The sequence below is a fragment of the Penaeus chinensis genome, chromosome 14 (genome assembly GCF_019202785.1).
Source record: "Penaeus chinensis breed Huanghai No. 1 chromosome 14, ASM1920278v2, whole genome shotgun sequence".
Taxonomy (NCBI): Eukaryota; Metazoa; Arthropoda; class Malacostraca; order Decapoda; family Penaeidae; genus Penaeus; species Penaeus chinensis.
Genome location: NC_061832.1, coordinates 11,609,746 through 11,624,745, shown reverse-complemented (window position 1 = coordinate 11,624,745; position 15,000 = coordinate 11,609,746). Strand labels below are relative to the sequence as shown.

At 44.6% G+C, this 15,000-nt stretch overlaps 2 protein-coding genes across 2 annotated transcripts in view; one reads left to right on the top strand and one right to left on the bottom strand.

The window, feature by feature from the left end:
• The window catches only part of LOC125032324 (dynein axonemal intermediate chain 2-like), a 44,703-nt gene that overhangs the window by 13,735 nt on the left and 15,968 nt on the right, over positions 1 to 15,000 (bottom strand). The window contains exon 6 of the mRNA XM_047623421.1: positions 14,710 to 14,920. Coding sequence (XP_047479377.1) covers positions 14,710 to 14,920 — 211 coding nt within the window. The remainder of the gene's footprint in view (positions 1 to 14,709; positions 14,921 to 15,000) is intronic.
• On the top strand, positions 12,059 to 13,030 carry LOC125032570. The gene is made up of 2 exons (XM_047623800.1): positions 12,059 to 12,703; positions 12,861 to 13,030. The coding sequence occupies exons 1-2, from the start codon at positions 12,074 to 12,076 to the stop codon at positions 12,930 to 12,932; spliced, it is 702 nt and encodes a 233-aa protein (XP_047479756.1). The 5' UTR covers positions 12,059 to 12,073; the 3' UTR covers positions 12,933 to 13,030.

The following is a 15,000-nucleotide window of genomic DNA, read 5'->3' as shown; positions in this document are numbered from 1 at the left end:
ACACATACTACACTTACTCTTTCGCTCCTTTCCCCACAACTTGCCTTCTACACTATCATCCTTCTCCCATATACACTACGTTCCCATACGTTAATTAAATGGGTGGTGGCAGTCGCGCCTATTTACATATCTAGCGAGAAATAATTGCATTTAGCTTTTGCTACAACTAACTATACGACCGTTTAATTGGCGGCGAGCGGCGGGACGAATCAAGCATAGTAACCACCTTGATTGATTAGTAACGAGACCATGCTTACTGTGCCCAGGTAAACAAGTGAGAATACAGGTAAACAAGCGCTTGAAACAAAGCTTGCGCATACTTAAGTGCTTAAACAGTCCTTGTGGTTAGAAGTTACTCGCTGATATTCGTAGTGGTACACACGTACGTAAGATTACTGTATTTCGTATTTACAAGTTGCATATCTTTGAAGTTTTGAGTTTGTTAATTATACGCATCTTTCAATATGGGGAAACGGAGTAAAAGAGCGCTGGAAGACGATGCTATTGCAGGACCATCAAGTGCTAGTTCGCCACGGTCACCTGAGGTGTCACGAGAGGTCATACCAACGCATTCACGGGAGAATCTAGACTTGCCTATGTACGAAGAGTTAAATCAGCGTTGCCAACAACTTAGCGACCAACTTGCAGCAATGCAGGAACAGTATGCCGCACTAGCGCATAGCTATGGCACTCAAAGCAGTAGCAGTGGCCATATTAATAGTACCGCTAGTCCTAACCCATCTCCGGTAGAGTACGTTCTTTATAAAGATGTTGTTCCGCCCTTTAAGGCCGAAACTCCTGCTTCACAACCATTAAAACGTAACCAGGAGGTCGAATCGTGGCTTAGGCATATCGAAAATGCGACGCAACCTCGGACGGATGATGCATACATCCGAGCTGCAAGAAGTTCATGCCGCGGTACCGCAGATTTAATTATAAACTCTCCCATATTCGACGGAATCACCTCGTGGGTAGACTTCAAGGAGAAGCTTAGAGTTAAATTCAGGGGCACATGTTCTTCTACCGATTTCTTTAATCACCTGAGTAACTATAAGTTGGCTACAGGGCAAGCACCGATCGATTTCTTTGTGGCTATAGAATCGGTAGTTTACCAAGGTGTGAGGGATTACCCGCGATCTGTTGGGATGCCGGACGAATTAATCCGCCGCATATTTCTCCAGGGGTTGCCTCAGTGGTTAAGGGAAGCTTTAGCCTTGAAGGAAGAAGACCCACTTCAAGTACTGATAGATGCTGCGCAAAGATGTTGGAGTATTAGAATGGCTAATGTTAAGTCTACGGGAAGTCAGGTCAAGACAAATGGTGAGACCTCACGCGCTCGGAAATCCACTATGTATTGCTCCTACCATAAATCACATTCACATGATACGAAAGATTGTAGGGGGAGGCAGAATACGTCAGAAGGTAACTCGGTAAAGTGCTACACATGTAATGAGGCAGGTCATTTTGCGCGAAATTGCCCCTTTTCCACAGCCCACGGGACGCGACCATTTCCAGCTTCCCGTGCGGCAAACTCAGCGGGGAATTCAAATATCCACGACTCATAAGAATACGGCCATGATTGCACCTGTTAACGATAAGATTAAAGTAGGAAGACCACTTATCTCTCTCAAAGTTAACGGTGTTCTTTGCACTTGTTTTATTGATACGGGATCAGAGATAACCTTGATGAAGAGTCGAATGAAAGATCTATTGAATATACAATCACTTAGACCTTCGACTCGCACATTACGCGGAGCTTCAGGTCACTCGTTTTGCGCGCACGAGAGTGCAAGTCTATACTTTTGTATCAGTGAAAATGTTAAGTGTAAACACGATGTGAATATAGTCTCGGAAGGTGTTCAATTCCCAGGCGACATCCTGTTAGGTATGGACTGGCTTAGAAGGTTTAATTTTAGGATGGTTGCTTTTAACTCTCCACAACGGAATTATGTTACGCTAAACGGAGTTCGGGTCCTCATGACCTTTAGTGATACGCCATCATTGCGTATAAAGATACTTCCTAAGCGTCGTATGCATAGTCAGTCAATGGAAACTGATGATACCACGCAAGTATTGTGCGCTGAGACGGTAGTTTGTCCACCAGAGACGGGAAAATTTATTATAGGGGTGGTTCCGAACGGTCTAAAGATGGTTGCTATGGTTACGGGCAAAACTGCTCAGGTACTAATTCCACGTAGCGTAACACAGGTGTCGGGAGGTAAAGTGTCCATTTGGATAGTAAATGATCACAAGTATCCTGTAATTTTAAAACAAGGAGCAAACATTGCTTGTATTGAAGGTGTAGACAACGTATTTGAATATGTAAGAAATGAATCTGATTCAGAATCACATGAGGGTGATTTTAATAATCTTGATTTTAATCATTTTAGTAATTTTGATGATTTTTATGATTGTCCAAATGCTGATATTCATTGTAATGGAAATGAGCATTTTCGTTCAGACTGTTGTGTTCATAATGTTTCTGAATGTCCTGGTGATGGTTTTGATAGTAGTAGAGGGTTTGCACATTCTAATGGTCCGCATTTTTCAGAATTTGAGAACTTCATAGATGATTTTGATACGCATTATGGCACTACTGATTTTGGTTATGACGATGACGACTTTGATCTCTTTCCTACTGTGAGTACGGAGGTCTTGCCCATTTCTACTCCTTCGGGTGAGTTTTGCATCTCTAAAGCTAAGCTTGACCATCTTGGTTCGCATAGACGTAGTCGGTTAATGGCAGTGTTGCAGCGCCATGCTATTTTGTTTGACGAGTCTGCACCATTAGGGAAGGTACCTAATATCAAACATAATATTCCCACAGCTGATTCAGATCCTATACGTACTCGCCAGTGGAGGTTGCCGGAGAGTGCGCGTGCCATCATTAGGGAGGAGTGCGATAAGATGCTGAGGGAAGGTGTGATTGCCCCGTCAACATCTCCGTGGTTGTCACCCGTGGTGCTCGTTAGAAAGAAGGATGGAGGTATTCGTTTCTGTGTGGACTACAGAGGGCTGAACAGAGTCACCACCGCAGATACGTATCCCATGCCCAGGTTGGAGCAAATGATAGACGAGTTGTCAGGTACGCAGTGGTTTTCAGCACTCGATGCGAAGTCTGCTTATTGGACGATTGAGGTGGAGCCAAAGGATAGGAACAAGACTGCATTTAGTGATGGATTTAGGTTGCTACACTTTAATCGTATGCCTTTTGGCTTGGCAACAGCTCCCAGTACATTCCAGCGGGCAATTAATGCAGTACTTAGCCCAGTCTTAGGGAAACATGCTTTAGCATATCTAGACGACGTTGTCGTTTACTCAACATCTTTTGAAGAACACTTGTCTCACCTTGATGAGGTTCTTGGCCTCTTAGCCCAAGCAGGATTCAGGCTTATTGTAACAAAGTGCCAACTTGCCCTAAATTCCTTTAAGTTCTTAGGATTTCTTATCACCCCACAGGGTATATCACCTGATCCCGAGAAGGTGGAAGCCATTTCGAGGATGCAGCCTCCGCGGACTACAAAACAAGTCCGTCAGTTCTTGGGCGCCACCGGCTTCTTCCGTAAGCATGTGGATAATTATGCTACATTGGCGGCCCCATTAACTAGACTCTTGCGGAAGAACGGGAAATTCGCATGGGGAAGCGAACAACAGAAGGCTTTTGAGGAAGTGAAACTTAGGTTGGTTACAGCACCCGTGTTACGAAAGCCAGATTTTGACAGGCCGTTTGAGCTTCATTCTGATGCTTCAGGTGTGGCAATTGGGTCTTGTTTGATGCAAAGGGATGAGAAGGGCATTCCTCAAGCTGTGGCTTACTACTCACGGAAGCTAAGGGATTCAGAACTAAATTATCCAGCCATAGATTTAGAAGCGCTCTCTGTGGTAGAATCGGTTCGTCATTACAATGCGTACTTGTATGGTCGACACTTTTCAATCTATACGGACCATAGACCTTTGGTGTACGTTTTTAAACGGCCCACAAAGTCTGTTCGGATGACAAGATGGAGTCACGAACTCTCTTCTTATAACTACGAGATTAGGTACAAGCCAGGTGCTTCACATCACCTCCCAGATCTTCTCAGTCGTAAAGTAGACTGCATTGGTACAGACCTTGATTCGCAGCAGGTTGCAGAGGCACAGCATAATGATCCGCTGTGGAACGATATCATTTTGTACCTCAGGGAACGAAGGGCTCTTAGGAGGAGGATTCCACTTCCACTTGACGAGTTTGAGATTAAGGATGGGCTTTTATATCACCATCGTGTTTTACCAGAGAGGATCATACAACAACTTGTCATTCCTCGGTCTTTAAGAAGAAAGGTACTCGAGCTCGTACATTGTGACAAGTCTGCCGCTCATCCAGGCATATTTAGAACTTATTGTAGATTAAGAGATAGATATTATTTCCCACAAATGTTAGCAGAGGTTCGCAGGTTTGTTCAATCCTGTGTTCAGTGCCAAAGGAGGAAAGGACTTGCTTCTAGGCAGGCTCCCCTTGCATCCATGCCGGAGGTAACTCAGCCATTCGGAAGAGTCTCGGCTGATCTTGTAGAGATGGTGACCTCAGCGAGAGGGCATCGGTATGTCTTGGTCGTCATAGATCATTTTACTCGTTATCTACAACTCTTACCTTTGATTAACAAAGATGCAGGTTCAGTTGCAGACGCCTTTATTAATAATTTCTTTACATTGTTTGGTCCGCCTCGGACATTATTAACAGATAATGGCAGCGAATTTACGAATCGGTTGTTCAGACAGGTGTGCCAGATTTTAGAGGTTAAAACGCTGTACACCACATGTTATCACCAGCAGGCCAACGGAATGGTGGAAAGAGTCAACAGGGTCCTGAAGGACTCCTTGGCAACATTAGTGGGTCAGCATCCCCAAGATTGGGACAGGATGCTTCCGTATGTACGTCTAGCTTTGAACACGTCAGTACATAGGAGCGTTAATCAGACTCCTCTGTATCTTCTCACAGGGAGAGACGGTTATTTCCCTGCCAACCTAACTAATTTCCAGGAAGCAGACGAAGATGCCGCCAGGATGTTGAGAGAGGGACTCCGTGAAGCCCGCGATGCTGCAATACAAAGTATGCGGAGCGCCAAGGAAAGGTGGGCTCGGGATTATGATAAGAAAGTCCGGTCAAGATTTCGGCCACAGGTGGGAGAGCTGGTGTTAGTCAAGATCATTCGCCCGATTCGGCCACGTCGTATAGCAGCACTGGCGCCAAGGTGGAGTGGACCGGTGAGAGTCATCAAGCAGATCGGGCCAGTTAATTACGTCGTACAGGACCCCTATACGCCGCATCAGGAGCTAAAATGCCACATCAACCAGTTGAGAAGATACGTGCCACGAGAAGAATCCAGTGATGCAGAACCACAACAGAGGCCCGAAGAGGAGGAAGACGACCCAGATCAACCGACCGAGGATGAAAGTGATCGACTTCAGTTCGAGGATGGAGAAGATTTGGCAGACCCCGAAGTCCCAGGCCCGAGTTCGAGATATGACCGACCAGACGAGGAAGATGAGGTATAAGCACTCCAGGCACAGGTCGTGAGTCGTACCAGTATAAATGGGGAGTCAGTCGTGGGTCGTATGCACCATAAGGTCACGTCGCTTTGCCGTAGAAATATCAGCAAATTGATTTTACGTAATCCCTATATTAATCTATCCTCTCTTGTTACAGTCGGTCCTGGAAAGTGCTTCGTCGCAGAAAATATCCACTTCAGTAACGCAGAATATTGGCAGCAGTAAATGATAAGCAACTCTTTTTCACGTCAACCAGGGGTTGCCGCGCTTGTAGGGGGAGGAGTTGTAGTGATTGACCTCGTCGATCATTGGTCATCACTTCAGGAGGTAATGCGGTAATAGAAAAATCTCTCACCTCCCAACTTTCCCACAGGCACGACAAAAACAAAAAGAAATGAAAAGATCTAAAGGTGGCAACACTCCCACCTGGTGGAACAGTGCGTGGCGTCAATTTCTATGTATATCTTCTCTGGGGGTTATGGAGGCGGCTTTGCAGCGTTGAAGCCTTCCCCATGCGAACATCGGCTATGGCATAATGCGTCCTCCGGCCGGCAACATCACCTCCAGGCCCCAATAAGTGCACCTTTATCTCGCGAGTGAGGAGGATGCCCGAGCACACCATACGCACACGATTACCGCTGCCAATTTTTACTTTTTTTTTGCCAAATACATTATATTTTATTGTTTTCTTTTATCTCTTTCCTGTCTGAAGATGACAAAGCACCTAGGCACATTTATGTTACATTTTGAAGTTTTATGTTCATTAAGATCACGATGGCCTATTTTTAAGTTTTATGGTTCTTTTACAAGTAAATTAATATTTTAAATTAATTATTCTAATCCTAGGTCTTTTTATCAATTATTTTATTGAATACACCCAGGTTTTAAGCATGTTGAGTCTTAAGGGTTTTATATATTTGATTTTAAAGAACCATAGTTAGCTCCCTTTTCCCGCCTACGAAGTCACGAGGGAAGTAAGGCACAACAAAGGGGGGGAATTTCGCTACCGGCCTGCTAAGCCGACAGACAGTCTGAGGAACCCCGGAACGGGCTTCCCCTGTCCAGTTAAGTGGTTGTGGGGATAGTTCTAATATAGGTGGCAAGAAATAATTTGTAGGGTATTTGTTCGGCCAAAGTGACTTAAGTGACCGGTGCTTTCTTACCTTCGTTTTATGTTCTACCAGAGTTCTATTTTACTGTTTCATCGTTTGTTTTAACCTGCTTGTATGGTTCCATTGAGTTCCTTTTATCAAGCTTTCTAGCTTACCGTTTTATTTTTATTGTATCGTTCTACCGTTTTATTAAGTGTATTTTATGTTCATGGTTGATTTCGTAACTTGTATTTTAATGTTCCAAGTTCAGTTTATCTTGCCATTCATGTTACTGTTTTATTCGTGTTTGTTTTATCGTTCCATGTTTTACTGTCTTTTAACTTTATTTGTAATAAAGCTGTTCCACGTATGTCTGGTTTAATGAACGCCCGAAATTAGGTGCTACCTACAAGCTACCTATAGTGAATGATAATAAGTTTTCCTCATTTTATCAAGGTGGCTACTTGCTCAATTGCGTATACGCACACGCCTCTCCTCGGCTTACCTCACGCTTACCAACCTTTATATTCTCGCACCAAGCATATATACCACACACACATACTACACTTACTCTTTCGCTCCTTTCCCCACAACTTGCCTTCTACACTATCATCCTTCTCCCATATACACTACGTTCCCATACGTTAATTAAATGGGTGGTGGCAGTCGCGCCTATTTACATATCTAGCGAGAAATAATTGCATTTAGCTTTTGCTACAACTAACTATACGACCGTTTAATTGGCGGCGAGCGGCGGGACGAATCAAGCATAGTAACCACCTTGATTGATTAGTAACGAGACCATGCTTACTGTGCCCAGGTAAACAAGTGAGAATACAGGTAAACAAGCGCTTGAAACAAAGCTTGCGCATACTTAAGTGCTTAAACAGTCCTTGTGGTTAGAAGTTACTCGCTGATATTCGTAGTGGTACACACGTACGTAAGATTAATGTATTTCGTATTTACAAGTTGCATATCTTTGAAGTTTTGAGTTTGTTAATTATACGCATCTTTCAATATGGGGAAACGGAGTAAAAGAGCGCTGGAAGACGATGCTATTGCAGGACCATCAAGTGCTAGTTCGCCACGGTCACCTGAGGTGTCACGAGAGGTCATACCAACGCATTCACGGGAGAATCTAGACTTGCCTATGTACGAAGAGTTAAATCAGCGTTGCCAACAACTTAGCGACCAACTTGCAGCAATGCAGGAACAGTATGCCGCACTAGCGCATAGCTATGGCACTCAAAGCAGTAGCAGTGGCCATATTAATAGTACCGCTAGTCCTAACCCATCTCCGGTAGAGTACGTTCTTTATAAAGATGTTGTTCCGCCCTTTAAGGCCGAAACTCCTGCTTCACAACCATTAAAACGTAACCAGGAGGTCGAATCGTGGCTTAGGCATATCGAAAATGCGACGCAACCTCGGACGGATGATGCATACATCCGAGCTGCAAGAAGTTCATGCCGCGGTACCGCAGATTTAATTATAAACTCTCCCATATTCGACGGAATCACCTCGTGGGTAGACTTCAAGGAGAAGCTTAGAGTTAAATTCAGGGGCACATGTTCTTCTACCGATTTCTTTAATCACCTGAGTAACTATAAGTTGGCTACAGGGCAAGCACCGATCGATTTCTTTGTGGCTATAGAATCGGTAGTTTACCAAGGTGTGAGGGATTACCCGCGATCTGTTGGGATGCCGGACGAATTAATCCGCCGCATATTTCTCCAGGGGTTGCCTCAGTGGTTAAGGGAAGCTTTAGCCTTGAAGGAAGAAGACCCACTTCAAGTACTGATAGATGCTGCGCAAAGATGTTGGAGTATTAGAATGGCTAATGTTAAGTCTACGGGAAGTCAGGTCAAGGCAAATGGTGAGACCTCACGCGCTCGGAAATCCACTATGTATTGCTCCTACCATAAATCACATTCACATGATACGAAAGATTGTAGGGGGAGGCAGAATACGTCAGAAGGTAACTCGGTAAAGTGCTACACATGTAATGAGGCAGGTCATTTTGCGCGAAATTGCCCCTTTTCCACAGCCCACGGGACGCGACCATTTCCAGCTTCCCGTGCGGCAAACTCAGCGGGGAATTCAAATATCCACGACTCATAAGAATACGGCCATGATTGCACCTGTTAACGATAAGATTAAAGTAGGAAGACCACTTATCTCTCTCAAAGTTAACGGTGTTCTTTGCACTTGTTTTATTGATACGGGATCAGAGATAACCTTGATGAAGAGTCGAATGAAAGATCTATTGAATATACAATCACTTAGACCTTCGACTCGCACATTACGCGGAGCTTCAGGTCACTCGTTTTGCGCGCACGAGAGTGCAAGTCTATACTTTTGTATCAGTGAAAATGTTAAGTGTAAACACGATGTGAATATAGTCTCGGAAGGTGTTCAATTCCCAGGCGACATCCTGTTAGGTATGGACTGGCTTAGAAGGTTTAATTTTAGGATGGTTGCTTTTAACTCTCCACAACGGAATTATGTTACGCTAAACGGAGTTCGGGTCCTCATGACCTTTAGTGATACGCCATCATTGCGTATAAAGATACTTCCTAAGCGTCGTATGCATAGTCAGTCAATGGAAACTGATGATACCACGCAAGTATTGTGCGCTGAGACGGTAGTTTGTCCACCAGAGACGGGAAAATTTATTATAGGGGTGGTTCCGAACGGTCTAAAGATGGTTGCTATGGTTACGGGCAAAACTGCTCAGGTACTAATTCCACGTAGCGTAACACAGGTGTCGGGAGGTAAAGTGTCCATTTGGATAGTAAATGATCACAAGTATCCTGTAATTTTAAAACAAGGAGCAAACATTGCTTGTATTGAAGGTGTAGACAACGTATTTGAATATGTAAGAAATGAATCTGATTCAGAATCACATGAGGGTGATTTTAATAATCTTGATTTTAATCATTTTAGTAATTTTGATGATTTTTATGATTGTCCAAATGCTGATATTCATTGTAATGGAAATGAGCATTTTCGTTCAGACTGTTGTGTTCATAATGTTTCTGAATGTCCTGGTGATGGTTTTGATAGTAGTAGAGGGTTTGCACATTCTAATGGTCCGCATTTTTCAGAATTTGAGAACTTCATAGATGATTTTGATACGCATTATGGCACTACTGATTTTGGTTATGACGATGACGACTTTGATCTCTTTCCTACTGTGAGTACGGAGGTCTTGCCCATTTCTACTCCTTCGGGTGAGTTTTGCATCTCTAAAGCTAAGCTTGACCATCTTGGTTCGCATAGACGTAGTCGGTTAATGGCAGTGTTGCAGCGCCATGCTATTTTGTTTGACGAGTCTGCACCATTAGGGAAGGTACCTAATATCAAACATAATATTCCCACAGCTGATTCAGATCCTATACGTACTCGCCAGTGGAGGTTGCCGGAGAGTGCGCGTGCCATCATTAGGGAGGAGTGCGATAAGATGCTGAGGGAAGGTGTGATTGCCCCGTCAACATCTCCGTGGTTGTCACCCGTGGTGCTCGTTAGAAAGAAGGATGGAGGTATTCGTTTCTGTGTGGACTACAGAGGGCTGAACAGAGTCACCACCGCAGATACGTATCCCATGCCCAGGTTGGAGCAAATGATAGACGAGTTGTCAGGTACGCAGTGGTTTTCAGCACTCGATGCGAAGTCTGCTTATTGGACGATTGAGGTGGAGCCAAAGGATAGGAACAAGACTGCATTTAGTGATGGATTTAGGTTGCTACACTTTAATCGTATGCCTTTTGGCTTGGCAACAGCTCCCAGTACATTCCAGCGGGCAATTAATGCAGTACTTAGCCCAGTCTTAGGGAAACATGCTTTAGCATATCTAGACGACGTTGTCGTTTACTCAACATCTTTTGAAGAACACTTGTCTCATCTTGATGAGGTTCTTGGCCTCTTAGCCCAAGCAGGATTCAGGCTTAATGTAACAAAGTGCCAACTTGCCCTAAATTCCTTTAAGTTCTTAGGATTTCTTATCACCCCACAGGGTATATCACCTGATCCCGAGAAGGTGGAAGCCATTTCGAGGATGCAGCCTCCGCGGACTACAAAACAAGTCCGTCAGTTCTTGGGCGCCACCGGCTTCTTCCGTAAGCATTTGGATAATTATGCTACATTGGCGGCCCCATTAACTAGACTCTTGCGGAAGAACGGGAAATTCGCATGGGGAAGCGAACAACAGAAGGCTTTTGAGGAAGTGAAACTTAGGTTGGTTACAGCACCCGTGTTACGAAAGCCAGATTTTGACAGGCCGTTTGAGCTTCATTCTGATGCTTCAGGTGTGGCAATTGGGTCTTGTTTGATGCAAAGGGATGAGAAGGGCATTCCTCAAGCTGTGGCTTACTACTCACGGAAGCTAAGGGATTCAGAACTAAATTATCCAGCCATAGATTTAGAAGCGCTCTCTGTGGTAGAATCGGTTCGTCATTACAATGCGTACTTGTATGGTCGACACTTTTCAATCTATACGGACCATAGACCTTTGGTGTACGTTTTTAAACGGCCCACAAAGTCTGTTCGGATGACAAGATGGAGTCACGAACTCTCTTCTTATAACTACGAGATTAGGTACAAGCCAGGTGCTTCACATCACCTCCCAGATCTTCTCAGTCGTAAAGTAGACTGCATTGGTACAGACCTTGATTCGCAGCAGGTTGCAGAGGCACAGCAGAATGATCCGCTGTGGAACGATATCATTTTGTACCTCAGGGAACGAAGGGCTCTTAGGAGGAGGATTCCACTTCCACTTGACGAGTTTGAGATTAAGGATGGGCTTTTATATCACCATCGTGTTTTACCAGAGAGGATCATACAACAACTTGTCATTCCTCGGTCTTTAAGAAGAAAGGTACTCGAGCTCGTACATTGTGACAAGTCTGCCGCTCATCCAGGCATATTTAGAACTTATTGTAGATTAAGAGATAGATATTATTTCCCACAAATGTTAGCAGAGGTTCGCAGGTTTGTTCAATCCTGTGTTCAGTGCCAAAGGAGGAAAGGACTTGCTTCTAGGCAGGCTCCCCTTGCATCCATGCCGGAGGTAACTCAGCCATTCGAAAGAGTCTCGGCTGATCTTGTAGAGATGGTGACCTCAGCGAGAGGGCATCGGTATGTCTTGGTCGTCATAGATCATTTTACTCGTTATCTACAACTCTTACCTTTGATTAACAAAGATGCAGGTTCAGTTGCAGACGCCTTTATTAATAATTTCTTTACATTGTTTGGTCCGCCTCGGACATTATTAACAGATAATGGCAGCGAATTTACGAATCGGTTGTTCAGACAGGTGTGCCAGATTTTAGAGGTTAAAACGCTGTACACCACATGTTATCACCCGCAGGCCAACGGAATGGTGGAAAGAGTCAACAGGGTCCTGAAGGACTCCTTGGCAACATTAGTGGTTCAGCATCCCCAAGATTGGGACAGGATGCTTCCGTATGTACGTCTAGCTTTGAACACGTCAGTACATAGGAGCGTTAATCAGACTCCTCTGTATCTTCTCACAGGGAGAGACGGTTATTTCCCTGCCAACCTAACTAATTTCCAGGAAGCAGACGAAGATGCCGCCAGGATGTTGAGAGAGGGACTCCGTGAAGCCCGCGATGCTGCAATACAAAGTATGCGGAGCGCCAAGGAAAGGTGGGCTCGGGATTATGATAAGAAAGTCCGGTCAAGATTTCGGCCACAGGTGGGAGAGCTGGTGTTAGTCAAGATCATTCGCCCGATTCGGCCACGTCGTATAGCAGCACTGGCGCCAAGGTGGAGTGGACCGGTGAGAGTCATCAAGCAGATCGGGCCAGTTAATTACGTCGTACAGGACCCCTATACGCCGCATCAGGAGCTAAAATGCCACATCAACCAGTTGAGAAGATACGTGCCACGAGAAGAATCCAGTGATGCAGAACCACAACAGAGGCCCGAAGAGGAGGAAGACGACCCAGATCAACCGACCGAGGATGAAAGTGATCGACTTCAGTTCGAGGATGGAGAAGATTTGGCAGACCCCGAAGTCCCAGGCCCGAGTTCGAGATATGACCGACCAGACGAGGAAGATGAGGTATAAGCACTCCAGGCACAGGTCGTGAGTCGTACCAGTATAAATGGGGAGTCAGTCGTGGGTCGTATGCACCATAAGGTCACGTCGCTTTGCCGTAGAAATATCAGCAAATTGATTTTACGTAATCCCTATATTAATCTATCCTCTCTTGTTACAGTCGGTCCTGGAAAGTGCTTCGTCGCAGAAAATATCCACTTCAGTAACGCAGAATATTGGCAGCAGTAAATGATAAGCAACTCTTTTTCACGTCAACCAGGGGTTGCCGCGCTTGTAGGGGGAGGAGTTGTAGTGATTGACCTCGTCGATCATTGGTCATCACTTCAGGAGGTAATGCGGTAATAGAAAAATCTCTCACCTCCCAACTTTCCCACAGGCACGACAAAAACAAAAAGAAATGAAAAGATCTAAAGGTGGCAACACTCCCACCTGGTGGAACAGTGCGTGGCGTCAATTTCTATGTATATCTTCTCTGGGGATTATGGAGGCGGCTTTGCAGCGTTGAAGCCTTCCCCATGCGAACATCGGCTATGGCATAATGCGTCCTCCGGCCGGCAACATCACCTCCAGGCCCCAATAAGTGCACCTTTATCTCGCGAGTGAGGAGGATGCCCGAGCACACCATACGCACACGATTACCGCTGCCAATTTTTACTTTTTTTTGCCAAATACATTATATTTTATTGTTTTCTCTTTTATCTCTTTCCTGTCTGAAGATGACAAAGCACCTAGGCACATTTATGTTACATTTTGAAGTTTTATGTTCATTAAGATCACGATGGCCTATTTTTAAGTTTTATGGTTCTTTTACAAGTAAATTAATATTTTAAATTAATTATTCTAATCCTAGGTCTTTTTATCAATTATTTTATTGAATACACCCAGGTTTTAAGCATGTTGAGTCTTAAGGGTTTTATATATTTGATTTTAAAGAACCATAGTTAGCTCCCTTTTCCCGCCTACGAAGTCACGAGGGAAGTAAGGCACAACAAAGGGGGGGGGATTTCGCTACCGGCCTGCTAAGCCGACAGACAGTCTGAGGAACCCCGGAACGGGCTTCCCCTGTCCAGTTAAGTGGTTGTGGGGATAGTTCTAATATAGGTGGCAAGAAATAATTTGTAGGGTATTTGTTCGGCCAAAGTGACTTAAGTGACCGGTGCTTTCTTACCTTCGTTTTATGTTCTACCAGAGTTCTATTTTACTGTTTCATCGTTTGTTTTAACCTGCTTGTATGGTTCCATTGAGTTCCTTTTATCAAGCTTTCTAGCTTACCGTTTTATTTTTATTGTATCGTTCTACCGTTTTATTAAGTGTATTTTATGTTCATGGTTGATTTCGTAACTTGTATTTTAATGTTCCAAGTTCAGTTTATCTTGCCATTCATGTTACTGTTTTATTCGTGTTTGTTTTATCGTTCCATGTTTTACTGTCTTTTAACTTTATTTGTAATAAAGCTGTTCCACGTATGTCTGGTTTAATGAACGCCCGAAATTAGGTGCTACCTACAAGCTACCTATAGTGAATGATAATAAGTTTTCCTCATTTTATCAAGGTGGCTACTTGCTCAATTGCGTATACGCACACGCCTCTCCTCGGCTTACCTCACGCTTACCAACCTTTATATTCTCGCACCAAGCATATATACCACACACACATACTACACTTACTCTTTCGCTCCTTTCCCCACAACTTGCCTTCTACACTATCATCCTTCTCCCATATACACTACGTTCCCATACGTTAATTAAATGGGTGGTGGCAGTCGCGCCTATTTACATATCTAGCGAGAAATAATTGCATTTAGCTTTTGCTACAAGTTTCTCTCTCTCTCTCTCTCTCCACCTCCCTCCCCCCTCTCTCTCTTTCTCCCTCATCCCCTCTCTCTTTTTCTCTGACTGACTCTCGCTCTCTCTTTCTCTCTTTAACCTTCTCTCTCTGACTCTCTCCCTCTCCCCCCTCCCTCCCTCCCTCCTACATCTACCATAATGAAAACCTGACGTCAAACTTACTAATCCTGTCTGGTGGACTTCTCGCCCGTCTATTACAGGCCACGACCTTCCCTTGTTCCGTCGCCACCATTAACTTCGTGGGCATGCTGACCTCGTATTCCACGCAAGTCGCAGTCAAAGCCCGGGTGATGTCAGGTGGGTCTTCTCGTAATGGGTCAAGGACTAAGGTGTCTGTGGGTTGAGAGAGCTTGCGCGTGTCCCACCACAGTACCTGGTGAGATGGAATGGATGGTTGTAGGCACTGGGTGAGGGCAAGGTAGGGTGAGGGGGGGTGAGGGAGGGTGTCATAAA

Coding starts and splice junctions, on each gene's coding strand:
- LOC125032570 (XM_047623800.1), top strand. CDS start 12,074: ATGCTTCCGTATGTACGTCTAGCTTTGAACACGTCAGTACATAGGAGC. Junction 12,704..12,860: donor GACCAGACGAGGAAGATGAG/GTATAAGCACTC, acceptor CTCTTGTTACAG/TCGGTCCTGGAAAGTGCTTC.